Here is a 26,475-nt window from a genome sequence, read left to right on the forward strand (position 1 = left end):
CAACGAAATGGTTGGTGCTACTCCACAAAGTGTGTTTTCCCAGTAAAAAGAGAAATAAGTCATCTAAAAAGTCACGTCCTGGCAAGGTAAATTCTAAAATACTGCACAATCTAAAATAAGATATCTATAAGCTATAAAATAACTATGTGATAGATCTGAAAAACAACTTAAGGAGCAGGTTAAGAAAGAGTGAGACCAATTTAAAGGAAATAGGTTTATTATTGGACTGCAGAAATGGGTGGGGAGAGCTCAAACAGCGTGATCGCTCACAGTCTGTTGTCCTTGCAGCTCTCACCCAATGACCAGTGAGTGAGTGAGTGAGTCTTATATACTACAGGCAAAAGTGACAGTTGTCAGCAGGACTTTGGACAGATACGTTTCAGTCATTTGCAGGGAAAAAAAGTAACTGATCAGTGTCGGACAGTTGAGCATTTGTGCTGACATGTCAACCCAATCACAAGACTAAGATTGATTATTCAGTCAGACTGTTGAGTCTTGTTTATGCTGACATGTCAGCCATTCACAGTTTGTATGAGAACGATGCTTTTATATTTACAAAAACTGATATAATCTTACACTATGCTCGGGCTTATCTGGGCCACAATTTGAATCCAATTGCCGAGCTGATGACTGGAGGCTTTGTCCCAAAAAAGGCCAAAGAAAAAGGTGCCACCAGGGGACGCTCGAGCGCAGGCTTCGATTTACCTCGAATGAGCTTTCCAAACTTTGTCCTCTCGCTGACCCCCTCCCACCCTCACTCCCTCCCTCCCTCCCTCCTTCCTCCCCCCTGCGGCTCCTTCGTCTCTGTCGAGGAAAGCGTTCTTCAAGATGGGTGAGTGTCCCGCCGCTCTTTGCTAAAATGTCTTCTTTCGACATGTCCTTTTTTTTCTCTCCGCGATGCTTGTTTAGACTAACGAGCAATCGGGCTCGACCAGGCGGGCGGGCGGGCGTGCGTGCGATCGATCGATCGATCGATCTCGTCCGTCCTAACTTTGGCCAAGTCAATTGGCTTTCTCGCAAATTCCTGTCTCAGGTCAGGTCAGAATCGCCCTTTGCTCCTTTGTAACTCGACCCAAAGGGACCCGTCCGGACTCGCAAACAAAATTTAGCCTGCGTTTTGGCCTGAGTTCAATCATGCGTGATTTGACCCACTGGCTGAAAAGTGGGGACATTTCAAGGGGGCTGCTGCTGCTGCTTTCTGCACGATCCAAATTCCACCCATCCAGCCAGTTTCGGCTGGATTGGAACACAAAGCAGCGTGTGCTGGCTGGATTTAACTGCAGCCAGTTTATTTTTTAACTTTTCATATATGCGGGTGACCTTTACACCCTCACTAACGGCGCAGGACTTTTGCACAGGCGCTCGCTCCCTTTATGAGCGCCCTCCAATCTGTCTCCTCGCCTCGCGTTAAAATAAATAAATCCAATGAAATGAGTTTTCCTCCAAACACGAGTATGGCTAGCCCACGCCAGGAACTGAGACGGGCCAAAACGGGAGTGGGGAAGGAGGTTGACACCCCCCCCCCCCCCAGGGAATAGACTGGAAATACGTGGCCGCTAGAGGTAAGGTCTTGAGCCCGAACCCAAATTTCGGGTAGGGTCGCGTCTAAAATGACAATCATTAGTACTTCGGGCCGGGTTTCAAAAAACACTGAAAGCATGTGTGGTTTCTCTCGCTGACTTTTTTCCCCCAAATAAATAAATGTTTTTAAAAATGTATAGTAAAAACGATGTGTGGATACTAAACTAAGAAATAGTTCAAATAAATCATGAGGAATTTCTATGAAACGCTGTAACGTCATTGCAATTGGAGGCGGGGCCATCGCATGCTCTGCCAAGAAGTTCAGGATCAACTAAACACGCACCGGTACCAGTAAGAGGAATTTTGGAAAAGATTCAAATGGATTGTTCAATAGGCAACAAGAAAGAAATGTGCGTTGGCTTCGCTGAATGTAGTCAATGTGGCGCTTTGCTTTAGTACGACAGCAAAAAGACTGGCTGACACCTCCGCCCGCGCTGAGCAGCGGCCATTTCAACAATTGCCAAACATCTATATTATCATATAAAAGATGTCAATGTTTACACAGTCTTGTTTCACTTAGATTTCGTTACAAAAGCCATCCATAAATCAGCTGCACTCCTCCTCCCGACTCGGCTCGTCGGGAATCCCGAGTCCTCACAAATCAAATGTGAAGCTTGGCGTTTGCTTCAGGATCGCTCCCTGCAAATCGTCGTCTTCGTTGCTGGGGCCCAAAATGAATACCCGCAGGCCCGGATGGATCGGACTGGATTTTTTTCTGGCCGATCTTACCTCTAGCGCAGGGGTAGGGAACCTATGGCTCGGGAGCCACATGTGGCTCTTTTGATGGGTGCATCTGGCTCTTTGCTAACCTGTGAGCTAAAATATGGAAATCGCTGTTGACAGAACTGAGATATTACGTTTAGAACTGCTTTAATCTTCATTGTTTTTGCTTTAATCTTCATTTTTTTGGGCAGTAGACTCTTCTGGAATGCATCCTCTCATTGATTAGCAACAGCATAAGAATCTTTTTAAAAATATTCAGTTTTTTCCACTTTAAAAGTGGTGAAATTACAAAAAAAAAAGGCACTTTATTCACTTTATTTACATGTATGTATTTTGACTTTTAAATTGGTAGTATGGCTCAGAAGGAATAACATTTGAAAATATGAATTGTTTGTGGCTCTCTTCGTCAAAAAGGTTCCCCACCCCTGCTCTAGCGGCTGCGTACCGGTCCAATATTGCGTCAAGTTTTGGCCGGCGGCCCGCCAAAGATGGCGAAAGGAAAATTTTGAAGCGAGGGGTGGGGAGGGCCGCTTCCGGCCGGCTCCCTTCCGCTCCTCGCCGTCCCGTGACCTTTGGCCTCTCTTGCGTGCAGCCGCCTGCTCGCGATGCGGACCGGGATACCCAAGCCCGCGCCACGCCATGAAGGGTGAGTGACCGGGATGGTGGGGGTGCACTCGGGCCTCCACGGCAGCCCCCGACCCTCCGCCTACTCCCCGTGTGGGTTTCAAGGTGAGCGCGAGAAGATCGTCTATCTGCCGTGCATCTACCGCAACACGGCCACCCGCCAGGCCGACTACTTGGCCACCGTGGACGTGGACCCCGAGTCTTCGACCTACTGCCAGGTGATGGCGCCGTCTTGACCGAAAGACATCCTTTCCGGGCCGCGCACGGCGATCGACACAAAAGAGCGGGCCGCCGACATCCGTCCGTCCACATACGCACGCTCCCCGCTGGGTCTTCCAGGTGATCCACCGCCTGGCCATGCCCAACGTGAACGACGAGCTCCACCACAGCGGCTGGAACGCCTGCAGCAGCTGCTTCGGCGACGCCTCCAGGAAGCGCGACCGCCTCATCCTGCCCGCCCTCATCTCCTCTCGCATCTACGTGGTGGACGTGGGCACCGATCCCAGGAGGCCCGCCCTCCACAAGGTCCCGCTCGCTCGCTTGGGTTGCGCCGGTTTCCGCCCGCCGGCTTGGAGCCAGAGCCCATCGGGAGGGGGCGATGGGTCCCGCCGACCCTTCCACCTGCCTCTTTGTCGCCAGACGGTGGAAGCCGTGGATCTGCACTGGAAATGCGGCCTGGCCAACCCTCACACCAGCCACTGCCTGGCCAGCGGTCAGATCCTGGTCAGCTGCATGGGAGACCCGTCCGGGGATGGCAAAGGTCAGTCTTCCACTCGCTTGGCCCTCGCCCGGCCCTCGCCTCATCATCTCCTCGCTCTTCCCTTCCTCCCTTCTCCCCTCAGGCGGCTTCGTGCTCCTGGACGGCGAGAGCTTCGAGGTGACGGGCAACTGGGAGCGTCCCGGCCAGGCTGCTCCCTTCGGCTACGACTTCTGGTACCAGCCCCGCCACAACGTGATGATCAGCAGCGAGTGGGGTGCTCCCAAATTCCTGGCCGGGGGCTTCGACCCCGCACACGTGGCAGAAGGTAAAACGGAAGACCTCCTTTTGGGCCCCCGCTCGTCCGTTCGGGAGCGTGCTTTGTCGACCGTGCGTGCGGTCGCCGTCGTCGGGGGGCCGAGCGGATCCTTTCCAGAGGAGGCCGGGCGGAGGTCGGGGTTGTAGTGAGCCGCTTCCCGCTCGTGCCAGGCCAGTACGGAACCTCCCTGCACGTGTGGGACTGGAGCACCCGCGAGAGGGTGCAGACTCTGGATCTGGGAGAAGAGGGTGCCATCCCTCTGGAGATCCGCTTCCTCCACGACCCGGACGCCGCCGAGGGGTTTGTGGGCTGCGCCCTCAGGGGGAGCGTCTTCCGCTTCTACAAAGCAGCGGTGAGCACGGTTAGGGTTGACCCCGCCCGAAGCCGACGCCGTCCTCCGCCGTCTCCTCGTAGGGCGCTCATCCTTCCGCCTCGTCCTCCAGACGGGGAAGTGGGCCGCGGAGAAAGTCATCGGCGTTCCCGGCAAGAAGGTGGAAGGATGGATGCTCCCCGAGATGCCGGGTGGGCCACGTCGAGCTGAGCGAGCCCCAATCCCCCTAGCGCCCCGCCGTCGCGTCACTGGCTTGTTTGTCCCTCCGCAGGTCTGATTACTGACATTCTGATCTCCTTGGACGACCGCTTTCTTTACTTCAGCAATTGGCTGCACGGCGACATCAGACAGTACGACATCAGCGACACCCGCAAGCCTCGGCTGGTCGGACAGGTACGCCGGCGGCGGCTGCGTACCGGCGACGATGGCGGCAGTTGGGGCTAGCACCCTCTCGCTCTTTTTCTTTCTGTCTTCAGGTGTTTTTGGGAGGCAGTCTCACCAGCGACGGGCCGGTACGAGCCCTGGACGAGCCGGAAAAGCAGCCCGCCCCTCGTTTCATCCAGGTACGGCGGGGACGACTTTGTCGCCGCCCGCTCTACGCTTTTGTCGGTCCGGGGCAGTGGGATGTTCCGTCCTGGCCCACCTATTCCCACCTACGCAAGCTTTTATCCCGTAACCGTCATCAAGCGTGCGCTCGGCTCACCTTAGCGTCGGCGCCCGCGTTCGTTCGTACCGACCGCTGAAAATGGATTGGACACGGGGCGCCTGGAAATCCACCGGAAGGGACCTAAAAGGCCCCGAAGTCAACAGGAAGTAGCCCAGAGCTATAGGAAGACACCCCATGCGGTCCCAGTCTGTACAGGAAGTGACCCGAAAACAACCAACGGTCACCTATAAATTAAGAAAAAATGATCCCAAATGTATAGGAAACACCGCCTCGTAGTGTAGAGGTTCACTCACCCTCGGTGCAGGTAGGCGCAGGCTCAATTCCCACTGGTGGTGGGATGATTGGGGGTTGCCGATGGTCGTTTGTCTCTGTGCGCTACGGCTGACTGCCGACCAGTCAGCCGTAGCGCACAGAGACACAGGGTGTAGTCTGCCTTTCGCCCGAAGACAGCTGGGTTAGGCTCTGGCAACCACCCTTTCGCGGATGGGTGGTACAGAAGATTAATGAATGAATGAATGTCTAGGAAGCAACCCCAGATGGTCCTAATATGTAGAGAAAGTGACCTGCCAGTACCTGAAAATGACAGTGACCGAAAATGAACAATCGAGTCAACTTGCATGTGCCAATCTGTCCGCCCAGGGAAAGCGTATCCACGGGGGCCCCCAGATGTTGCAGTTAAGTTTGGACGGTCGCAGGCTGTACGTGACGACGTCGCTGTACAGCGGCTGGGACAAACAGTTCTATCCCGAAATGGTCCGGTAAGCACCGTCCGTCATGGCCGCTCGCTCGCACGCAGCCAGGCCATTTGGATGTCAAACGACCGGACGCCACTTCCAGGGAAGGCTCCGTCATGATGCAGATCGACGTGGACTCGGAGCGGGGGGGTCTGAGCCTCAACCACGACTTCCTGGTGGACTTTGGCAAAGAACCCGGCGGTCCGGCGCTGGCTCACGAGCTGAGGTACCCCGGGGGAGACTGCACGTCCGACATCTGGCTGTGAGGGAGCGGGCGGCCGTCAAACTCGCTCGTGGATAGCCTTCCGACTTGCCAGTAAAGAAGACACCGTGCACTACCGACTATCGCGTGACATCTTCCAATAAAACATTGACACGTAAAAAACAAAAAACTTGTTTGTGTTATTGTTTCCCTCCTTTCAAGCCAATTCCTTTTTGAATTCATTTCATTTTTTTCAAATATTCGTCCTTCTCGGCTTGGCCTCAATGGCCAGGAGAAGACAGTCCTCCAGGTTTATAATAAGTTGAATATTCTCAGGAGGTTTTGCGCCATCGTTTGAAGCTAAACAAGACAAAAGATTGCTGTAAATTAAATTTGGGGAAAGGTTTCATTGCTCTTTGGACACTGGTTGCCCCGACCAATATGGCGCCCATCGTCTGGCGTTCAACAGGGGGCAGAAGGCTGCGTCGACGGCGGCTCGCGTCTCCCCCTGGCGGTCAAGGCTACGGCTCACCGGCATCCGGCGCGGCTGCCCCTCGGCTCTTCGACACAAGAGACCACCAGCATCCATGGGGAAGCGAAGTTGAGCGGAGGGAGCGCACGATTGACAGCCGCGAAAGTTGAACGAGGTAGCCGCCGCGTAGCCGACGTAGCGACGCACGGTGTCAACCATTAGCTCGGCTAATGGCAGCTCAGCTTCCGAGTTAGCTCTGGGAAGGAAGGCAGGCAAGCAAGCAAGTAAGTAAGTATTTATTTCTCGCTTCGCGGCAACAGTTGGCTCATGACAGCGAAGCTAAAAGAAAGCGCCGAACTAGCTTAAGGCAGGCCGCCGGCGACATACCCACTCACACTCACACACACACGTCGGTGCGCATCCACTGTTAGCTAGCCGCTAGCCCCCAATCTCCTGCCAGTCGGGAGTGCGCTAAAGCTAATGCTAGCTGCTAGTCACGAAAGACGCGTTGATGTTGTTGTTGTCGCCGTTGCGGACTCGTGTGATTGGAAAACTCATCTCAGCTCAAGTCACGTCTCAACTTTTAACGTGGCCTTTACCCCAGATACAGTGTGAGGCTTTTTGGGATCGGGTGGTCGAGTCATGGGGGGAAAAAGTGATTCATAGAGCAGACAGCTTTCTGGATTTTCCCATTCACTTGTGTCATGTGACCGATCGACAGACACAAGAGAAAGAATGCTGCAAAGGCACCAAGTTTTTGGCCGCGGAATGCGTCCGCTCTGTAGGCTTTTAGGAAGAAAAAAATCCACGGAGGACTCTGGGCCAGGCCAAAACCCTTTTTTGCTGTCTGTCATCCTCGTCCATATTTGTCCAAAGCGGTCCTGGTCCAATTTTCCACGACTCCAAGTGTAGGCGTCTATTTAAAATCGGCAAGACGTATGGATTCTCTTTTTAGTGCCCTTGGCGCTGATAGGTGTCCATGGCGTGGCGAATTGCACCCATCCCTTTCTGACCTTTGACCCCAGGCCTCCAAACGGAATCCCCTTTCTTACCAAAAGATCCGTCAATCAACACGTTGAATGTATTTTCTCTGAAACAACCACATTTTAGCGGAATAACGGGACGCCGGCCGCATTTTCCTCTTTTGGACGCGCTCGATTCGGAAGGCAATGTTTTTGTATGCTTTCTTTTGTGCCCTAGCCAGGTGGGCGGAGCCTCCCCGCGCTCTCAATGGAGGAGCAGCAGCAGCAGCAGCAGCAGCAGCAGCAGCAGCAGCAGCAGCAGCAGCCGCCGGCGTCGTCCCCCGTCCCCTGTCGCCGCGACAACCCCTCTCCCCCCTCCCCGAGCTCCTCCCCGTCTTCGGGCTCCGCCCCCACGCCCCCGCTGGGCGTGATCAGCGAGGGCTCGGGCGAGGGGGGCCCGCTGATCGACCCGGTGGCGGCCGAGCGGGCGTGCCGGGAGGTCCTGCACAAGCTGAAGCTGCGGCCCGCCGACGCCCCGGCGGAGGACGGGGACGCCCGCCCGGACGGCGCGTCCCAGGACGAGGAAGGCGGCGGGGCGCGGGGTCGGCGGCGCCCGCACCCGCAGCCCAATTCGTCCAGCAAGCAGTCGTGGCTCCTGCGCTTGTTCGAGTCCAAACTCTTTGACGTTTCCATGGCCATCTCGTACCTGCACAACTCCAAGGAGCCCGGCGTGCAGGCCTACATCGGCAACCGCCTCTTCAGCTTCCCGCACGACGACGTGGACTTCTTCCTGCCGCAGCTCCTCAACATGTACGTCCACATGGACGAGCACGTGGGCGACGCCATCAAACCTTACGTGGTGGGTCCCTCCGGCGGTTATTTCCCCGTCGCCGTAGCTAGGCTAGCAAAAGAGCGAGGCTAGGCCGGCCGGTGGAAAAAGCCGGTGTCAAAACGCGACTCCCTCTCGTTTGTCCCAGGTGCACCGCTGCAGGCAGAGTATCTCGTTCAGCCTCCAGTGCGCCTGGCTGCTGGCGGCGTACTCTTCGGACATGCACATCTCCACGCAGCGCCACTCGCGGGGCGCCAAGCTGCGCAAGCTCATCCTGTCCGACCAGCTGAAGCCGGCCGGCGGCCGCGCCCGACGGGAGCCCCCCATGCCCTTCTCGGGCGCCGCCGAGCACGCCGGCCTGTCGCCCTCCAAGCGCACGCACCAGCGCTCCAAGTCGGACGCCGCCGTGGCCGTCAGCCTCAGCAGCAACCTGAAGAGGACGGCCAGCAACCCCAAGGTGGAGAGCGGACACGACGAGGTGAGCGCTTCTCCGCCGGCCGCTTTCCGTTCGCCGGTTCACGCCGAGCCGTACTTTAGCTAGCCCGTGCCACGCCGAGCGCGTTTTCCCGCGCTTCTGCTCGTGAGCCACCGGCGGGATTCACCATCCATTCATATCCAATCATTTTGTGCCACGCGATGAGCCGACGACGTGTTCGGGCCGTGCTCTTGGTTAGCTGGGATGGGCTCCCGCACCCCCGCGACCTTGGCGAGGATACAGAAGCCAACGGTTTGGAGGCGGTTTTACCACAAGCCGGAGACGGTTACCCGAAGCCGGCTTGTCGCAAATTGCCCCCGTCCAAGCGAGAGGGACCCCGTTGGCGTTAGGTGGTGTCCGAGCCACCCCTGACCTCTGACCTGTGACCCCTAGGAAAGCTCCGACTGGGACTGTGTTGACATCGGCGTGACTGTAAGTTTTGTAAATTCTCCCACCCGACGCCTGGTGGGAAACGCGTCCGCCGTCCGTCGGGGTTCCGGGCCGGTTCTTCTTTTCTTGCACTTGAGGCTCCGACGATTGAGGCCGTGCGCGCCATGTCGGAACGCGGCCGCGTGACGGCCTCACTCGCCGGATGCCGCCTCCTCAAATCTCAAGGAAAGCAATGTGGTACGTGCGCCTACGCCTCTTTCAATTTGCCCAGATCTGCCCGCTCATCTTTTTGTCTGCGACCTTTGGTGATCGACTCGACTCGTGCGTGGGGTGTCCAGCTTGCCGGGCGAGGGAACTATACGCTGCAAATATGATTTGGACGAGACGGTATCGGGAGAAAGAAAATGGTCCGGTTTGAAAAAGTCGTAACATGAGCGCAAAAAGTCACAACTTTGATGCTGGAAATATTTGGTCCCTTGACCTTGATTATTCTCAAATACAACATCATCCTTTTTTCCCCGGAATATGACGTAAAATGAGCACATTTTTTTCCTGGCAATGTGATGTCTAGGTTTTGCGATGTTGTGACTTTTTGTGCTGATGTCGCCGCAACCTGAATCTGGGAAACGCAGCATTCCATTCTTGTCATATCGCGGCTTTTTCTCAAGGCGCGCCGTAGTGAGTGTAACGCTGTCGTGTGTGTGTGTGTGTGTGTGCGTGCGCGTGGGCGGTCCCCAGCCGGTGCGTCTGGCGCCGCAGCGAGACTTCATGAAGTCCCTGATGGGCATCGGCAAGCGCCTGGCCACGCTGCCCACCAAAGAGGCCAAGACGCAGCGTCTAATCTCGGAGCTGTCGCTGCTCAACCACAAGCTGCCGGGCCGCGTCTGGCTGCCCACCGCCGCCTTCGAGCACCACGTGGTCCGCGTGCCGCACACCCAGGCCGTGGTGCTCAACTCCAAAGACAAGGTGAGGTGGAGGAGGGGAGGGGCTCCAGGAAGGGCTATCCGCCGGCTACTCGCCGGCTCCTCTCCCTCTCCCGACCTGGCCCGACCGACCTCACCTCCGTTCCCCTCTGGCCAGGCCCCCTACCTGATTTACGTGGAGGTCCTGGAGGTGGAGGACTTTGAGACGGCCAACGTGCCGGCGCGCATCCCCGAGAACCGCATCAGGAGCACGCGCTCGGTGGAGCACCTGCCCGACTGCGGCGCCGAGCAGCGTGCCGGCGGCGGCGGCGCCGGCGCCGTCTTCTCCACCGTCCCCAACTACGACAACGACGACGAGGCCTGGTCGGTGGACGACATCGGCGATCTGCAGGTGGAGGTGGGCGGGCGCCTCTCCTTCTCCCCGCCGCACGGACGGCCGCTCACGCCGGCGCTCTGTGGCAGTTTCCCGAAGTTCACGCCAGCTGCGACAACATCAGCCAGTTCTCCGTCGACAGCGTCTCCAGCCTGGAGAGCAAAGAACCCGTCTTCATCGCCGCCGGCGACATCAGGTCGGCCGTCGCCGTCGCCGTCGCCGTCTCGCTCGGTCCCCGGAGGACGAAGCGGTCCGGGCGTGCCAACCGGTCCGCCCCCTTTCGGTGGCAGGCGGCGTTTGTCGGAGCAGCTGGCGCAGACCCCCACCACGTTCAAGCGGGACCCCGAGGACCCGTCGGCCGTGGCCCTCAAGGAGCCCTGGGAGGAGAAAGTCCGGTAGGCCACGGGCAGCCAGAGGCGGGGTGTCCCGTCGCGTCACATCGCGTCACGTCCCTCCCGTGACCCGGGCCGTCTTCCTTCAGGAGGATCCGCGAAGGCTCCCCTTACGGGCACGTGCCGTCGTGGCGCCTGCTGTCCGTCATCGTCAAGTGCGGCGACGACCTCCGCCAGGAGCTGCTGGCGTACCAAGTGCTGCGGCAGCTCAAGGTGAGCCGTCCGGTGTCAATGCGGCGCTAATGCCGCAAATTTCGATCCGACCTTCTCGCGCGCAGTCCATCTGGGAGGTGGAGCGCGTGCCGCTGTGGCTCAAGCCCTACAAGATCCTGGTGCTGTCGTCGGACAGCGGCATGATCGAGCCGGTGGTCAACGCCGTGTCGCTGCATCAGGTGAAGAAGCACAGCCAGCTGTCGCTGCTGGACTACTTCCTGCAGGAGCACGGCGCGCCCACCACCGAGGCCTTCCTCTCGGCGCAGAGGAACTTTGTGCAGAGCTGCGCCGGATACAGCCTCATCTGCTACCTGCTGCAGGTCAAGGACAGGTGGGTGGGTCGGTCGGTCGGTCAGGGGGTGGGGGGGCTCGTTGGCTCGGACGTCCGTTCCTTGGTCGGCCGCTCAACGGCTCTCCTCCTTTGGCGCAGGCACAACGGCAACATCCTGCTGGACGCCTGTGGTCACATCATCCACATCGACTTTGGCTTCATCCTCTCCAGCTCCCCCAAGAACCTGGGCTTCGAGACGTCCGCCTTTAAACTCACCGCCGAGTTCGTGGAGGCGAGTGGCTCGGGCGACGGACGGCGCCCTCGCGACGCCCTCGCGACGCCCTCGCGTGGCCCTAACCCTCTCCTTCTCCTTCCTCCCCCTCTCCCCCCGCCGGCGCCTGGCTTTCAGGTGATGGGCGGCCCCGACGGCGACATGTTCAACTACTACAAGATGTTGATGCTGCAGGGTCTGATCGCCGCCAGGAAGCACATGGAGCGCGTGCTGCAGATCGTGGAGATCATGCAACAAGGTCAGGCCGCGCCGCCTTCCTTTCAACGCGTACTAAATGGCCAAATCTGTTGGAAGCGGGAGGCCTGGCTCCCAATGGTTCATATTTGCTCCAAAAGCCAATCACGACTAGAACCAAGTCACGGCTCATTGGCCGACCAGTCCTCCCGCTTCAAATGGTTTGTACGGGGCCAGATGGGATTGGCGCACGTGCCGACACCAGAGCGTATTGCGCGTGTGGCGCAGGTTCGCAGCTGCCCTGCTTCCACGGATCCAGCACCATGCGAGGCCTGAAGGAACGCTTCCACATGAGCCTGACCGAGGAGCAGCTGCAGCTTCTGGTGGAGCAGATGGTGCTGGGCTCCATGCGCTCCATCACCACCAAACTCTACGACGGCTTCCAGTACTTCACCAACGGCATCATGTGACCGCGCCCCGCCGTAGCATTCCAGGAAGTCTGTCGTCCTCGTCGCCACCAAGAAGACCGCATTCTCAGGTGTTTTGTTTTCTTTTCTTTTCTTTTCTTTTTTTTTTTTTTTGTCCTCCCCTCCCCAACAAGCGCCGAGCGGTCGGTGGGTTTTCCGTCTGGCGCGCCGATGTCGGTGGTTGCCCGATTTGGTCCCGCGCGAGTCTTTGTCTCGTGGCCGTCCGACGAGCCTCCCCCGAAACACCCCCGCCCGTCGATGGACGTGGCTCCGCCCAATTTTTTTGCACCACTCGAAGCCAGTCAAGCGATGATGGTTGGCCAAAACAAGTGTACTCCTCCATGCGCCGTGGACCTGTCAAAATAAAAGTGTGATGAACTTGAAACGCTTTGTGTTTGTCAAATGAGAAGCATGGACACAAAGAGGGACTTGACTGACGCTAACGCTACATAAACTGGGAGCTATTGCGTGTGAAAAGGGCGCAAAGCTTGGTGATAAAACTTGTCAAGTGACGGGGAGGCCACTCCCCGTCACTTCTTATTGGATGCTTTTACCTGTTCAATTCACTCGAGGCGTTGTGTCAAAGTGAAGTGAAGAGGTCGCTCATCCGGTTTGGTGGCCTTAACGAGTATTAGCCGTCGGTGCTAAGGCTAAGGAGAGGGCAAAAGGCCACGTTAGCCACGGTCGGCACCAGCGAAAACGACCAGTCAGTCGGACGAGTCCGTCAATCCGGTCAGTCGGTCGAGTCGTGGCAGCTTTCGAGGCGCATTCAACCATGTCAAGTGGCAGCGTTTCATCCGGCGGGGTTTCCGACGGGCGGGTGAAACGAAAGCCGCTTGGTCTTGGCCTGGAAAGATCTTCAAAGGTCTCCCTCCATCAACGGTGAGCATGAAATTCAATTCCCGTGTTGTCCGGAACTCCTTTCTTTACTGGATGGGCTCTTTGGCTGGCTCGGAGGTGGCCTTCGACGCCATCCATTTATGCCCGCTTTTGTGGATTTGCTGTGTTAACCAACATTGCCAGCGGTGAAACATTTTGGGCATTTTTTGCTTTTCCCCATTAAGCTTCTCTCGAGTGATGGCCGAGCAAACCACGCCGTGCCACCTGATGCCTGTTCCTGGGCCGCTGGTCCTGTTCGTGGCTCCCTCCACGCCGTTCGCTGCCCAGGTGAGCCCTTAGCATCTAGTAGCGGTGTCCGTCCGTCCGTCCGGGGGTTAGGGGACCCACTTTGAGCGTGATTTGACACGGAAGGTGCCCCGAGAAATGCCTGTCAAACGTCCGGTCGGGAAGATGGACCTAAAGGCCCGTGGGGGAATTGACATCAAATCAATGCAATGTGAACCGTCAAGTGCGAGTCAGGTGAGGAGGTGACCCACGAATGGGCCTCAATGAAGACCGCGTGAGCTGGCTGGGACTGGGAATGTCCCGAAATCAAGCGCTTGTCCAGTCCATGAGAAAAGCCCACCCTAACGCCTGACCTCTTTTTAGATGGGGGTGCCGTGCCCGGCGCTGGCCTCGGCCCCGGTCCCGTCTCTGGTCCCGGCGCTGGCCTTGGCCCCGGTCCCGGCCCCCCCCGCGGTCCGGCTTCGGGGACGAGTGGACGTGCGGACCCGCCTGGGTCGAGGGCGGCTCGGCTACTCGAGCTTCAGGAGCGAGTACGGGCGGAGAGCGGGAGCACCGGTGGCGACAGGTGCGCTTCTCTTTTTCTACCTTCTCCTTTTCAAAGTGGGAATCAATACATTGATTGATGGATTTTGTTGTCGTCATTGTCGTCCCATGTCCTAGGAAGCGGCGGGAGGCCCGCGGGGCGTCCCTACGCGTCGGCAAAGCTCCCGGAGCATCCCCCCCTAGCGGCCCGGGCGGAGAGCCGCCCGGGGGGGCGGAGCCGGGAACCCCCGCCCACCAAACGCCAGCTGGACGCGCAGCTGGAGCGCTACATGTCCAGATGCAAGAGCCGCCTGGACGCCGATCTGGACGACTACATGGCCAGGTCCAAGAAGCGACTGGACGCCGATCTGGACGAGTACATGTCCGCGGCCGGGAGCTCGTACTGGGACTGATCGGCGGGAGGGAAGCTGCGCTGTTTTCTTTTTACCGTGGCCATTTGACGTCGGCGCAGCATTTGGCGCGTTTCTCCACCGCCACCTTTTGATTGGCATCGTCACCTTGCCCGTTTTTGTTGGCAAAGAAAGCTGCGCGTGAGTGAAATGGAGCTAGCGAGTTCAAGAGCAACGGTCAAGTCAATTGGGAAAAAAAAGATCAGGCTTTTTGCCAGAGTTCATGTTGAAATATTGCGTTTTTATCATTCTTTCTTTCTTCCTCCGTGACAATACTTTTGCTGTGGATTTCCCAAGTTCAAGTGGCGGGCGGCCCGCCGAGTCTCGGGATCCTCAGGCCAGGTGAACGCTCGCCAACGCCAGCAGGATCCCCAGGCTCGGCCCCGTCTCCGGAACCTGGGCGGGGTCAGAGGTCGGACGGGAGCCCCGGTCTCGGCGGCCGATACCCGAGCCGACGCTCACCTCGCTCGCCGGCGTCCGCAGTTCCGCGTCTGGGAAGGCCAAAAGCAATGTGACTTTTCTTGTGTGCTTAAAGTAATAAAAGCCAGGGATGGATGGCGTCGGCGTCCTCACAGTATTCCGAGTAGTCAAAAGTGGCCGTGTAGTCGTAGTCGTATTCAGGCACGGCGGTGGCGGTGGTGGAGGTGGAAGTGGAGGAGGAGGAGGAGGAGGACGCCGCCCGCTCTTCCGCGCTCCCCGCTGTGGCGAAAACAAAAGTGCAAGCGCGCGCTCAACCTGACCACCGGCAGGACCCAATCGGGCGGCGCCGACCTACCCGAGCGGAGCCCCGTCAGGAGGAGGAAGCACAAGACGACCGTCGGCGCGGCCATGGCGCCGAGAAGGAAGGAAAAAGGGCGCTGGCGAAAGACAAGTCCGGGCAACGTCAAACGAGTCCCTGCGGAATCCGCTTGCTTTCATTGAGGATGTCCAAAAGACAGCAGCCAATGGTGAAGAAGTGGTCCCCAAAAAAGGAGCCGGAATTAACGGGCCCCTCCCACTCGTTGACCCGCATTTTGCTCCACTGCGTGAAAAAAAAAGGTGAGTGCATCCCTTGAACTTCAGACTGGAGGACTGCAGGATTCCGACAGCAGGGGGCGTGCGGGCGCGCAACCTTTTCCCAGGATTCCTCGGGCGCCCTCAGAAGGCGCGGCCTGTTTACTTTACCTGTCTACACCTGCGCGGACTGGACTCGAAAACTAGCGATCCCCAGCCCGTGGAGACGGATCCGGATCTCAACGTTGGAGGCTCAAGTTGAACTCTGACGGGTCGCTCGACATGGTGAGTGAGCGAGAGTGAGAGAGAGAGAGAAAGAGAGAGAGAGAGAGAGAGAGAGAAAGAGAGAGAGAGAGAGAGAGAGAGAAAGAGTCCAAGTTGAACTCTGGCCTCTGAAACTGTGAAGCCTCTTGTGTTGTGGAATTTGCTTCTTGTCTCGTTCGTTGGCGTTCCCTACCATTTCGGTTCGAACGACCCGGATCGATTGCTGGGAAATGCACTCGCGTCCCCACAAATCCTCACCTTATGCACAAACTGGGAGGAGTCGAATCGTTCGCCCCGTCCACTGCAAATGGACGTCTATCGCCGTCTACGGTCGTGAAGCGTTATCGTTCACGCCCCCCTTAAATGAATTGGACGTCTATCCACATCAATGGCATGCACGGTGTTAAATAGGACCGACAAAAACGTGTTATTTGGTGTGTTTGAATTGACCTGGCTCCTGATACCATCGTACTCATTCGTGAATGCATTTCTAAAGAAATGGCATCAAAATTTGGCCATTGATCCTAACACGTCTCGTGGCCAGCCACGTTTAATCACCTTTTTTTCCCCCCCACTTTTCCCCTTTTTTTTTCTGGCGCCGTCCGAAACGGCGTCTCCGAAAGCTGGCGAATAATGGCGTGAGCCGACACGACTTTGGAATGTGGGAAATTTGGGAGGCCGCGCCTCTCTTTGTAACGGGAGGCTTTGCGTTGTGGCCCACAGGGCAGTAAGGAGCGCTACCATTGGCTGGGCCAGGACGCCAAAGTCAGCGGCGTGGACGACATGGTGCTCCTGTCCAAAATCAACGAGGACGCCATCACCGACAACCTCAGGAAGAGATACATGGACGACTACATCTTTGTATCCGTCCACGCCGGCGCGCGGCGCCTTGACCGCTTGGCCCGGAGCGCCTCCTCCCGCGTTAACCTTAACCCGTTGAGCAGACGTACATCGGGCCCGTCCTGATCTCCGTCAACCCTTTTAAGCAGCTTCCGTATTTCACGGAGCGAGAAGTGGACCTCTACCAGGGAGCGGTACGTCACGCGCTCGCGCACGTACGGCCGCAACGTGCGTACATTGGCGTCGGGCGCCGGCCGAGGCTGACCCGACGTGTCCCAGGCCCAGTACGAGAACCCGCCCCACATCTACGCGCTGGCCGACGACGTGTACCGCAACATGATGATCGACGGCGAGAACCAGTGCGTCATCATCAGGTAAGGGGGCGGGACTCTGTCTCCCCAAAGGAGCCGGACGACTCGTCCCACGGAAACCTTCTTCTTTAGCGGCGAGAGCGGCGCCGGCAAGACGGTGGCGGCCAAGTACATCATGAGCTACGTGTCCAAGGTGTCGGGGGGCGGAGAAAAGGTGCAGGTAGGTGGTGAGGGCGGGGTTCAAAGAGCCGGCCGGCCGGTCGGCCAGTTTGCGCTAGCCGAGGTTTGCTTGCGCAGCACGTGAAGGACATCATCCTGCAGTCCAACCCCCTGCTGGAGGCCTTCGGGAACGCCAAGACGGCCCGGAACAACAATTCCAGCCGCTTTGTCAGTACGAACGGACGGACGCCGAGGTCCACGAACGGACGCCGAGGTCCACGCGTCGGCCGCGGGTGCGCCGCCACCACCGTCTGGTGAGCGGGCCGCTCTCCTCCTCGCAGGGCAAGTACTTTGAGATCCAGTTCGGCAGAGGCGGCGCTCCCGACGGGGGCAAGATCTCCAATTTCCTGCTGGAGAAGAGCCGGGTGGTTTCGCAAAATAGCGGAGAGCGGAACTTCCACATCTACTACCAGGTGAGCGTCGGCCGGCGCCGGCGGGGGGCGCCGGCGGGGGCCGGCCGGCGATGCCGTAACCCCGCTGACCTCTGGCCTTCAGCTGTTGGACGGGGCCAGCAAGGAGCAGAGGGAAAATCTCGGGGTCACCACGGCCGACTACTACAACTACCTCAACCAATCGGGAACCTTCACGGTGGAAGACTTGAACGACGCCAAGGAATTGGCCGCCACTCTGGTGCGCCCGCTCGAAAGTATCGCTCCACGGCCAAACGCCGTCCGTATCCCAGTCGGAAGTTCCTCTCGCCGACGGGCGGGGCTCCCGCTTTGTCCGTTCTGACGCCACCAAGCGCTTCTCTCCAGCGGAGGAGGAGGAGATTTTTGCACGAATCGGTCGGTGGCCAGTTCACCTGACCTGTGTTTGTGTCCCTGTCAGGAGGCCATGTCCGTGGTGGGCCTCTCGGAGGAGGACCAGGATTCGGTGGTCCAGCTGGTGGCGGGGATCCTCCACCTGGGGAACATCAACTTTTGCGAGGAGAACAACTTTGCGGCGGTGGAGAGCTCCGACTGTGAGTAGGGCGGGGCTTGGCGGGGCTTTGTGAGGCTTTGTGGGGCTTGGCGGGGGCTTGGCGGTGCTGGGATTGAGCGGGCCGGCACGGGCCAGGCGTAACGGCGCGGCACGCTCTGCCTTTTTCCAGTTCTGGCCTTCCCGTCCTTCCTACTGGGGATCCCCCAGGAACACCTACGCGGCAAACTGACCAGCAGGATCATGGACAGCAAGTGGGGGGGCAAGAGCGAGTCCATCGCCGTCACCCTGAACACGGAGCAGGCCTCCTTCACACGCGACGCCCTGGCCAAAGCCCTCTACAGCCGCCTCTTTGACTTCCTGGTCGACGTCAGTCCGACGCCGGGGGGAGGGTGGAGATTGCCGCCGTCCGTCCGTACGGACGCCTCTCACCTTCCTTCCTTCCTTCCTTCCTTCATTCCACCGGTGACAGTGCGTCAACAGAGCCATGCAGAAGGAGCAAGAGGAGTTCAACATCGGCGTGTTGGACATCTACGGCTTCGAGATCTTTCAGGTACGGGCGGGGATGGCCGCCGCCGCCTCCCGTCCAGCGTCCAGACTAACGCGCCCGTGTGCTCTTCTGGCTCAAGCAAAACGGTTTTGAGCAGTTCTGCATCAACTTTGTCAACGAGAAGCTGCAGCAGATTTTCATCCAGCTCACCTTAAAGGCGGAGCAGGTGCCGTGACCGCGACGTCCGCACGCCGCCCGCCCTCTCCTAACGGACGCCGTCCTTGCAGGAGGAATACGTACAGGAGGGAATCAAATGGACGCCCATCGACTATTTCAACAACAAAGTGGTGTGTGATCTGATCGAGTCCAAATTGGTGAGTCCTGGACAAGGTCCCTTCCCCGAGTTGCCGCAACTGCAATTTGCCGTTCTTTTCCTTCAAAACGGACAACGTGTCGGGTGTCGGTTCTCGGGTCTCGGGTCTCCGGGGTGTGCGCATTTTGGCCTCACTTCCTGTTGATTTTGGGGCTCTGGTGAGAGGACCTTCGCCCTCCTGCCCCAAACTCACGTGAAGCGTGTAACCGTGACGCGAGGCTTCTTTTCAGAACCCCCCCGGCATCATGAGCGTGTTGGACGACGTGTGCGCCACCATGCACGCCAAAGGCGACGGCGCCGACCAGACGTTGCTCCAGAAGCTCCAAGGTCAGGTGGGCTCACACGAGCACTTTAGCAGCTGGAACAAAGGATTCGTGGTCCATCACTACGCGGGAAAGGTGCGCCGCCGTCCTTCCGCCCCGCGCCCTTCGCGTTCCGTCCGTCCGTCCGTCCGTCCGACTGAACGCCGGCCCGGGGCGCCGTTCAGGTGTCGTACGACGTCAGCGGCTTCTGCGAGAGGAACAGGGACGTGCTGTTCAACGACATCATCGAGCTGATGCAGGGCAGCGAGTTGTAAGCCCCTCCGTCCGGGCGGGACGGCGCCGTCCCCGCCCGCCTTGGCCTGACCGTGGTGGCGCGCCTTCTCCTCCCTCCCTCAGTCCCTTCATCCGAAAGCTTTTCCCCGAGAACCTGAATGCGGAGAAGAGAGGACGTCCCACCACGGCCAGCAGCAAGATCAAGGTGAGGGCCAGATCGCCCGCCCGCCCGCCCGCCCACCCGTCAGTCGTGCCAGTGTCCATCGTCCGTCCCCGTCGGTCGTGCCGTCCTCCGTCCTTAGCTCCGCTTCCGCCCCGGCTTAGAAACAAGCCAACGCCCTGGTGGGGACGCTGATGAAGTGCACGCCCCACTACATCCGCTGCATCAAGCCCAACGAGACCAAGCGGCCTCGGGACTGGGAGGAGAAGCGGGTGCGTCACCAGGTGGAGTACCTGGGCCTCCGCGAGAACATCCGGGTGCGCCGCGCCGGATACGCCTACCGTCGCCTTTTCCACAAGTTCCTGCAGAGGTCGGTCGAGGGCGGAGGGAAGGGGCGGGCGGGCGCCGTAGGGTCGCGCCGTCCTGACCCCGGGCCGGCCCACGCAGGTACGCCATCCTGACCCGGGAGACCTGGCCCGTCTGGCGAGGCGACCCGCGCCAAGGCGTCCTGCGCCTCCTGGGCTCCGTCAACATGGACGAGGACCAGTTTCAGCTGGGGAAGAGCAAAGTCTTCATCAAAGCTCCGGAGTCGGTAGGAAAACCCGGATGGCGGCGGCGGCGGCGGCGGCGGGGCGCTCGCCACCGCGGGCGGGGAAAGACGGGCCGTGTCTTCTGCAGCTCTTCCTGCTGGAGGAGATGAGGGAGCGCAAGTACAACGGCTACGCTCGGGTCATCCAGAAGGCGTGGCGCAAGCACGTGGCCGTCCGCAAGTACGTCAAGATGAGGGAAGAAGGTGAGAGCCGCCGAAAAGCCCCGTCTCCTCCTGCTGCCGCCGCTGCCGCCGCCACCGCGTTCCTCCACCGAAAAGCTCGGTCTCCTCCTCTAACCCCGCCGCGTTCTTCCGCCAATGGGCCCATCTTCTTCTAGCTTCCGACATCCTCTTGAACAAAAAGGAACGGCGCAAAAACAGCCTGAACAGGAACTTTGTGGGCGACTACATCGGCACCGACGACCACCCGGAGATCCGGCAGTTCCTGGGCCGCCGGGAGAGGATCGACTTTGCCGACGTGGTGGTCAAGTTTGACCGCAGGTTCAGGGTGAGTGGGGAGGGGAGTCCAGGGGGGAAGGGCCGGGCCGGTCCGGTCCGGGCCGCGGCCGCAGACGCTCTTCCTCTCCATCTTTTTCTTTTTCTTTTTCTCTCTCCGGAGCAGACGGTCAAGCGCGACCTGGTACTCACACCCAACTTCTTGTACCTGATCGGACGAGAGAAGGTCAAGCAGGGACCCGACAAAGGGCAAATCCGGGAGGTGCTCAAGAGGAAGATGGACCTGGCCAGCATCCAGTCCGTTTCCCTCAGGTGCGAGGCGCCGCTCCCGGGAGGATATTGGGCCGTCCCCCCCCCCCCAAGCCAAGCGGGCCAGGCGGCCGGCGCCGACTGAAAGCCGCGCTCTCCGCGCAGCACGCTGCAGGACGACATCTTCATCCTCCATCAAGAAGAGTACGACAGCGTCCTCCAGAGCGTCTTCAAGACAGAATTCCTCAGTCTGCTGGTCCGGCGCCACCGGGAGCAAACCCGGAGGGATCTCCCGCTCAAGTTCAACAACCTGTGAGTGCGGCGGCGAGCGAGCGAGCGAGCGAGCGACCGAGCGCTCGCTCGTCCTCCCTTCACTCGCTCGCTCATCCTCAATTGGACCTCAGGTTGGAGTTCAAAGTCAAGAAGGGGGGCTGGGGCCCCTTTAGCTCCTCGGGGTCCAGGCAAATCCAGTTCCAGTCGGGCGAGGGAAACGAGGTGCTCCTGAAACCCAGCGGGAAACTTTTGCGCGTCTCCGTGGGACCGGGTTTGCCCAAAAACTCACGTGAGCGAGCGCCCCCGCCGCGCCGTCATGTCCCCTCCCCTCACTCCTTTTCTCTCAGGACCCACCAGGAAGGACGGCCGCAAGAGTTTCTGCCGGGAAAGGCGGGCCCCGCCGGCCGACTCGGGTACTCGTCGAAGGGGCCGCCGGGGGCCGCCGGGGGCCGGCCGATCGGGGCACTCCAACAGGCCGCCCGTCTCCATTTTGTCAGTTCCTCGCCGAGGCGGCGCGGAGAACCGACGGGGGAGCTCCGTCAGAGGCTCCTTGCTGAGGCAGGCCAGCGGCGAGCAGCCCGTTCTGCCCCGCCTCCAGAACCAGAACCGGCGCGAGAGCCGGCTCCTTCCAGAAGCCGACATGGGCTTCATGAACGTCCCGGAGCAGGGCGCCGCGGGGTGAGTGACCGCGCCCGGACCTCGGCCGCCTCGCGGATAGACGCCGTCGATGCGACCTATCCGACCTTTATCGAGCGCGCCCGCGTCCCGCCTTTCGGTCTTCTTCCCTTAGCGGTGTCCAAACTTTTGGCCCGCTTACGGACAAGCAGCTTGCATTTGTTCCACTGATGAAGGAAAACAAAAAAATTCTAAAGATGGATTTATTTGAAAGCGTCAGCTAGCTTCATGGCTGCCAGTGACGGTGACGTCGTCAAGAGGTAGAAGGAAGGATATTGCAATGTTTGGTGTCCAGCCAAAAAAAGGGCTTTGATTGAATGTGAAAGCAAGAGCGCTCCATTGGTTTCAACTGAATGTAGAGGAAAAAAATGCTGGAATGCAACGGATGGATCCAACTCGTAGCTGCTAGAGAGGCACCGTTTTAGTAAATCGCTCCCTCTAGTGTTAAGACTGAGAAGACGGCCAAACAGAAGCTTCTGGTGCGGGCCAGCCAGCCACCATTTGTTGGCAAAGTTTAGTTTTGGAGGAATGCCGTGGGCGGGGCTCAAAGTCCAACTCTCCCTCCACTAATTGCCGCCTCGACAGATTGCAGCGTCGGCGTTCCGGGGAGGCCAAGCCGGTCCCGGGAGCCGGACGCCCCAAGCCGGCCCCCAAAGCCAAGGCGCGCAGCCCGCGCTGCCGCGCTCTGTACGCCTACGACGCCCAGGACACGGACGAGCTCAGCTTCAACACGGACGACGTCATCGAAATTCTCACCGAAGGTGCCTCGCTGGCTCGGCTGGCTTTCTCCTTCTCACGCCGTCCTTTTACTCCTCCCTCGAAGCCTAACTAGCTCCCTCCCTCCCTCCCCCCTTTTCCATGGCGGCGCCCAGATCCGTCGGGCTGGTGGTTCGGACGCCTTCGCGGCAGAGAGGGAATGTTCCCCGGAAACTACGTGGAGAAGATTTAGACGGCGATGCCCGAGCTCACCGACCGTTCTTTTCCCCTCGGAGGGGCGCGATCGCGGGTCAAGGGGCCGTCCGGCCGTCCCGAGGAGCCGCCGCGGAAGCCGGCCGGCTAGCACTTGGGCGCGAGACTCGCCTTTTGTCGTGTTCTGGCCGACGCCAAGAAATATAGTATTCAATAAAGTTGAACGCCAACATTTCCCAGAGAAGTGGTGCCATGGGCTTTGTCGAGCAACCGCTTTCTATCGACTGGGGGGCATTTAGGGCTCATTTCCTGTCATTCGAAATGAGTTCAAATGACATATGGCGGGATGGACATGCAAGGGTAAAGATTTTGCGGGTCCCAAACAGAGATGTGCAAGTGGATGAGAGACTTGAATATGACTGAGAGGTTTTTTTGGCGGGCCCGGTCACACGGATCTCGGAGTGTTGTTTTTTGTTTTTTCCACAGCTTTCAACGCAAAGCTTTTGGCTGCCATTTGGGCTGCCATTCGGGCTGCCATTTTGGCTCACTATTTTCGCATTTCCCAGAGTTCCGTTGGCCCGCTTTGGCCACGTTGCCTTCGGCCGCTCGTGGAAAACAAACACTTCCGTCACGTTTCCCCGACGTTGTGCACACGAATCGATAGCCAGAGCAAGAGGACGGAGGTGGCCGTGGCCTCATCACGCAGCTGTTCGCGCTGTCCCCGGTTGATGACGTCACCTACGCGACTCAGCAAGAAAACAGACAGACGGACGGCCGGCCGGCCGAAGAGAACGGCGACCGCTCTCCTTTGGCTCTTGACAGCCACGGGAACTTGGTTCCACTATCATGATCGTCACTCCAATCCATTGGGCGACTTTCGAGAGAGCAAATTCAGTCGATGGATCGTCGTTAGACTAGCGGAGGACCGTGAAGGCAACGTGACCCTTCCACGCATTTTGGGATCGTCGACCGAGAGCGAGCTAGCCATGGACGACTTTCTGTTGGCTTGCAGCGGAGCCGTCAAGGTAAGACGCTCGAGTGGCGCTTTTTTTTTGGCTTTTGCCCGCTAGGGGGCACTTGACGCCGACTTGTCCGGATAATAGCGAGCAAGTCGTCAACTTGCGAGCCCAAACGAGCAGTAGTGTGCCCGCGCTTTCGTCTTTTGGACAGGACTGTGACCGGGACTGTCACCAGGACTGTCACCAGGACTGTCACCAGAACTGTGACCAGGACCGTGACCAGGACCGTGAGGGGACTGACAGTCACGGGACTGACCGTCCTCGGGCTGCGAACAAGAAATGCCCGGGAACAAACTTTGACTGTCATCAATATCAGTGACTTGATCCTCAGTTAGAAGCCCCACCCATTTGAAGTGGGGGGATCGGGATAATGAACCCCCCCTCGGGCGAACGAACCCCCGCTCAGGCAGCCCACCACTGTTCCAAATGTCTTCTTCCTCCGGCCAAAATGCATCCCACCGATGAGTTTATTTCTCGAGTGTCCAGTCTCCGTCGCTTCAAATAGATTGGACGTCAACTGTAAACTCATGACCGATATTTGGAGGCGCCCTCTTCCGATTGCCACGGCTTTAACTCGCCGCAATAGACGTCCCATCTGTTTGGCGCTGTCGGCCGAGAGGGCGATCGATGTCTTTAAAGTTTCCAATTGCCACCCCAGGCGGACGCTTCGCTCCCGTCGGGACGGCTCTTCCACGTGGTCCTGGGCAACGAGGCCTGCGACCTGGACTCCATGGTGTCGGCGCTGGCCTACGCCTACTTCCTGCACAAGGTGCGTCCGCTGCGTCTTCGCCTCCCTTCTCCCCCCCCTCTCCTCACCTCGCCTCACCTCGCCTCACTCCCTGGCTCCGGGCAGACGACGGGCGGCGACGCAGCGCTCAGCGTCCCGCTGCTCAACATCCGGCGATCGGAGCTGCCCCTGCGACCCGACAACTTGTTCCTGCTGCGCCGGGCCGGCCTCTCGCCCGACTCCCTGCTCTTCCGGGACCAGCTGGACTTGGCGGCGCTGCGGCGGAACGGACGCCTCCGCCTCACGCTGGTGGACCACAATGTCCTGCCCAGGTAAACATCCAAAAGGGCCGCGCGTGAGCGACCGATCCGGTGGGAGTCCCTGCGCCGAGCGCCATCAGTTAGCTTTGGTTGGTTTTCGTTCGACTCTGGGTGTTTTTTTTGCCACTGTGTGGCTTGTCCGTGACGACGATCGCTTCACGTTCAAGTCGCTGCGCAGATAAGCTAGGACGCTAGGATGGCGGGAGAGTAGCCAGCAGCCGGCGCTCGGAATCGGGAGGCGCCAAAACCTTATCGGCGCGATGCCACTCGCAGTGGCGACGCGGAGCTGGAGGGGGCGGTGGTGGAGGTGATTGACCATCACGCCCTGGAGAGAGAGCCCGCGCCCTCGTGCCCCGTGACGGTGGAGACGGTGGGCTCCTGCGCCTCCTTGGTGACGGAGCGCATCCTGCGGGAGGCGCCGCACGTCCTGGACCCGCAGCTGGCTCAGCTCCTTTACGGTAAGCACCGACCCCCCCCCCTAGCGAGCGCCCCCCCCCCGTATGCTGACCGCCGTCCGCCGACCACTATCCTCCGCTTTACTCAGCGGCCATCTTGATAGACTGCGTCAACATGGCGCCCGCGGCGGGCAAGGTCACGCCTAAAGACAGCCGCTGCGTGGCCGCCCTGGAGGCAGGCTTCCCCTCGCTGCCGCCACGGGCTCATCTGTTCCGGGAGCTGCACCAGGCCAAATTCGACGTGTCCGGTGAGTCCCCGACGCGCCACGCGGTACCCTGGCGACCCTGGCGACCCTGACTCACCCGGCCCTCATCCTCAGGCCTCGGCACGGAACAGATGTTGATGAAGGACATGAAGAGCCTCGGGGGAAGCGTCTCCATCGCCGTGTCCGTGCTCTACCTGTCCTTGGAGGTCCGTGTCCCGCCCCAGAGACGTGGCGTGCGCCCCCGCCAACGCTTGCGGCCCTCTCCCAGGTGTTCATGCGGCGGGCGGAGCTGGAGGCGGAACTTTCCGCCTTCTGCGCCCAGCGCGCTTTGGATCTCCTGGTGTTGATGAGCATCCGCTTCACGGAGGCCGAGGAGCCCATCAGGGAGCTGGCCGTCTTCGGTCTCGCTGCCGAGCCCAGGGAGCAGGTAGTTGGCGTGTGGGTCGTGGCCAGCGCCGGCCTCTCGCCGGCCTCCAGCCGGCCCACCGCCGGCCCCCCGCCGGTCCGTCACCACTCCCCACGGTCCTCCGCAGGTCGGCAGCTTCCTGGAGCGAGCCGCGAACCCGGCCTTGGACCTGCGTCCCATCAGCAGCCCGCATCCTCACTTGCTGGCCTATCACCAAGGTAACGCTCGGCCCGCACTCGGCGTGTCGCACCCGTACCGCTCGCCCCTCGCGTTACCTGGCCCTCCCTTTCGAACAATGCCCGACGCCATTTTTGGGTGGCGCCGGATGAGCCGTTCATTCAAAGTGGGGGTCCGATGGCCAAGGAAAACCAAGACCCCAACCCCCCGAAAGGGGACGCCCACGATTTACTCATCGTCTCTCGATGGCGGTGCCGAAGCCATTTTAGTGGGGAGGCTCCCTTAAAAAGGCCATGGGAATCGTCCCACTGACGCCTCGGCTTTGCGCGCCTCCATCAGGAAACGCCTTGGCGTCGCGGAAGAAAGTCCTGCCGCTACTCAAAGACTTCGTCAGGCGGCGCGACGACGAGGACGAGTACGAGGACGGGACGCGGGTGCCGCCCACGCCCGCCAACAGCTTAGCAGAGGGCTGCCCCCTGGACGCCGGGCCGCCCGCCTTCAGCGCTCTCGCGCTGCACGAGCAGTTGGCCCGGAGGGACGCCCGTTGAAGCCGCTCAATAAAATGTGGAAAGAACAAAGTGTCCGGCCCGCCTCCTTTGTCCCAGGTGACCCGCTGACCTTCGGGAGCCCGGCGGCGCCCAAACGATCGGAGGCAGATGCCCCGGGGCGCCACTCCCCCGATCGTGTTGCCTCGGTCCCATCCGGTTGGTGCCGCCCCGATATGGACCGCGCCGTATTGATA

The 26,475-nt window shown here is 59.6% G+C and overlaps 6 protein-coding genes across 15 annotated transcripts; 5 read left to right on the forward strand and 1 right to left on the reverse strand.

Annotated features, from left to right (window-relative positions):
- Positions 1 to 24: 24 nt before the first annotated feature.
- Positions 25 to 6,068, forward strand: selenbp1 (selenium binding protein 1). Of its 2 annotated transcripts, XM_077598501.1 has the most exons (13): positions 25 to 86; positions 818 to 832; positions 2,897 to 2,950; positions 3,034 to 3,146; positions 3,268 to 3,453; positions 3,568 to 3,688; positions 3,771 to 3,953; positions 4,115 to 4,296; positions 4,388 to 4,466; positions 4,547 to 4,668; positions 4,752 to 4,838; positions 5,582 to 5,700; positions 5,780 to 6,068. In XM_077598501.1, exons 2-13 carry the CDS (start codon positions 829 to 831, stop codon positions 5,940 to 5,942), a joined length of 1,413 nt encoding a protein of 470 aa, XP_077454627.1. In that variant the 5' UTR covers positions 25 to 86; positions 818 to 828; the 3' UTR covers positions 5,943 to 6,068. The 2 variants fall into 2 exon arrangements, with proteins under 2 accessions (XP_077454627.1, XP_077454626.1); XM_077598500.1 differs by lacking the exon at positions 25 to 86 and having other exon boundaries at positions 734 to 832.
- A 286-nt stretch (positions 6,069 to 6,354) lies between these two features.
- Positions 6,355 to 12,496, forward strand: pi4kb (phosphatidylinositol 4-kinase, catalytic, beta). Of its 5 annotated transcripts, none has more exons than XM_077598492.1 (13): positions 6,355 to 6,638; positions 7,551 to 8,171; positions 8,290 to 8,619; positions 9,010 to 9,048; positions 9,745 to 9,972; positions 10,087 to 10,326; positions 10,392 to 10,498; positions 10,593 to 10,697; positions 10,784 to 10,907; positions 10,973 to 11,238; positions 11,338 to 11,470; positions 11,588 to 11,708; positions 11,933 to 12,496. In XM_077598492.1, the coding sequence occupies exons 2-13, from the start codon at positions 7,581 to 7,583 to the stop codon at positions 12,112 to 12,114; spliced, it is 2,466 nt and encodes an 821-aa protein (XP_077454618.1). In that variant the 5' UTR covers positions 6,355 to 6,638; positions 7,551 to 7,580; the 3' UTR covers positions 12,115 to 12,496. The 5 variants fall into 5 exon arrangements, with proteins under 5 accessions (XP_077454618.1, XP_077454617.1, XP_077454620.1 ...); XM_077598491.1 differs by having other exon boundaries at positions 6,355 to 6,634; XM_077598494.1 differs by having other exon boundaries at positions 6,355 to 6,634; positions 10,087 to 10,320.
- Positions 12,497 to 12,661: 165 nt separating this feature from the next.
- On the forward strand, positions 12,662 to 14,726 carry LOC144073017 (uncharacterized). 2 transcript variants are annotated; one of them, XM_077598513.1, is made up of 4 exons: positions 12,662 to 12,993; positions 13,176 to 13,278; positions 13,600 to 13,801; positions 13,897 to 14,726. In XM_077598513.1, the coding sequence occupies exons 1-4, from the start codon at positions 12,887 to 12,889 to the stop codon at positions 14,169 to 14,171; spliced, it is 687 nt and encodes a 228-aa protein (XP_077454639.1). In that variant the 5' UTR covers positions 12,662 to 12,886; the 3' UTR covers positions 14,172 to 14,726. The 2 variants fall into 2 exon arrangements, with proteins under 2 accessions (XP_077454639.1, XP_077454640.1); XM_077598514.1 differs by having other exon boundaries at positions 12,941 to 12,993; positions 13,176 to 13,470.
- Positions 14,389 to 15,444, reverse strand: LOC144073019 (uncharacterized). Of its 2 annotated transcripts, XM_077598518.1 has the most exons (4): positions 14,944 to 15,414; positions 14,742 to 14,867; positions 14,631 to 14,659; positions 14,389 to 14,564 (listed from the first exon to the last, which is right to left on the reverse strand). In XM_077598518.1, exons 1-4 carry the CDS (start codon positions 14,996 to 14,998, stop codon positions 14,502 to 14,504), a joined length of 273 nt encoding a protein of 90 aa, XP_077454644.1. In that variant the 5' UTR covers positions 14,999 to 15,414; the 3' UTR covers positions 14,389 to 14,501. The 2 variants fall into 2 exon arrangements, with proteins under 2 accessions (XP_077454644.1, XP_077454643.1); XM_077598517.1 differs by having other exon boundaries at positions 14,389 to 14,659; positions 14,944 to 15,444.
- Positions 15,236 to 22,659, forward strand: myo1eb (myosin IEb). Of its 2 annotated transcripts, XM_077598484.1 has the most exons (27): positions 15,247 to 15,446; positions 16,149 to 16,286; positions 16,370 to 16,459; positions 16,545 to 16,639; positions 16,709 to 16,796; positions 16,874 to 16,963; positions 17,077 to 17,208; positions 17,291 to 17,425; positions 17,624 to 17,756; positions 17,886 to 18,082; positions 18,186 to 18,266; positions 18,343 to 18,429; positions 18,491 to 18,577; positions 18,807 to 18,974; positions 19,064 to 19,149; positions 19,236 to 19,317; positions 19,437 to 19,642; positions 19,720 to 19,864; positions 19,951 to 20,065; positions 20,200 to 20,369; positions 20,484 to 20,629; positions 20,732 to 20,878; positions 20,971 to 21,128; positions 21,187 to 21,252; positions 21,337 to 21,517; positions 22,100 to 22,275; positions 22,387 to 22,659. In XM_077598484.1, exons 1-27 carry the CDS (start codon positions 15,444 to 15,446, stop codon positions 22,461 to 22,463), a joined length of 3,279 nt encoding a protein of 1,092 aa, XP_077454610.1. In that variant the 5' UTR covers positions 15,247 to 15,443; the 3' UTR covers positions 22,464 to 22,659. The 2 variants fall into 2 exon arrangements, 1 of the variants encoding a protein (XP_077454610.1); XR_013299990.1 differs by lacking the exons at positions 22,100 to 22,275; positions 22,387 to 22,659 and having other exon boundaries at positions 15,236 to 15,446; positions 20,742 to 20,878; positions 21,337 to 21,419.
- A 144-nt stretch (positions 22,660 to 22,803) lies between these two features.
- On the forward strand, positions 22,804 to 26,311 carry prune (prune exopolyphosphatase). 2 transcript variants are annotated; one of them, XM_077598497.1, is made up of 9 exons: positions 22,804 to 23,448; positions 24,101 to 24,211; positions 24,296 to 24,501; positions 24,763 to 24,947; positions 25,034 to 25,192; positions 25,265 to 25,356; positions 25,419 to 25,577; positions 25,684 to 25,774; positions 26,073 to 26,311. In XM_077598497.1, the coding sequence occupies exons 1-9, from the start codon at positions 23,152 to 23,154 to the stop codon at positions 26,279 to 26,281; spliced, it is 1,509 nt and encodes a 502-aa protein (XP_077454623.1). In that variant the 5' UTR covers positions 22,804 to 23,151; the 3' UTR covers positions 26,282 to 26,311. The 2 variants fall into 2 exon arrangements, with proteins under 2 accessions (XP_077454623.1, XP_077454625.1); XM_077598499.1 differs by having other exon boundaries at positions 25,049 to 25,192.
- Positions 26,312 to 26,475: the final 164 nt, after the last annotated feature.

The sequence above is a fragment of the Stigmatopora argus genome, chromosome 4 (assembly GCF_051989625.1).
Source record: "Stigmatopora argus isolate UIUO_Sarg chromosome 4, RoL_Sarg_1.0, whole genome shotgun sequence".
In the NCBI taxonomy this organism is placed as follows: domain Eukaryota; kingdom Metazoa; phylum Chordata; class Actinopteri; order Syngnathiformes; family Syngnathidae; genus Stigmatopora; species Stigmatopora argus.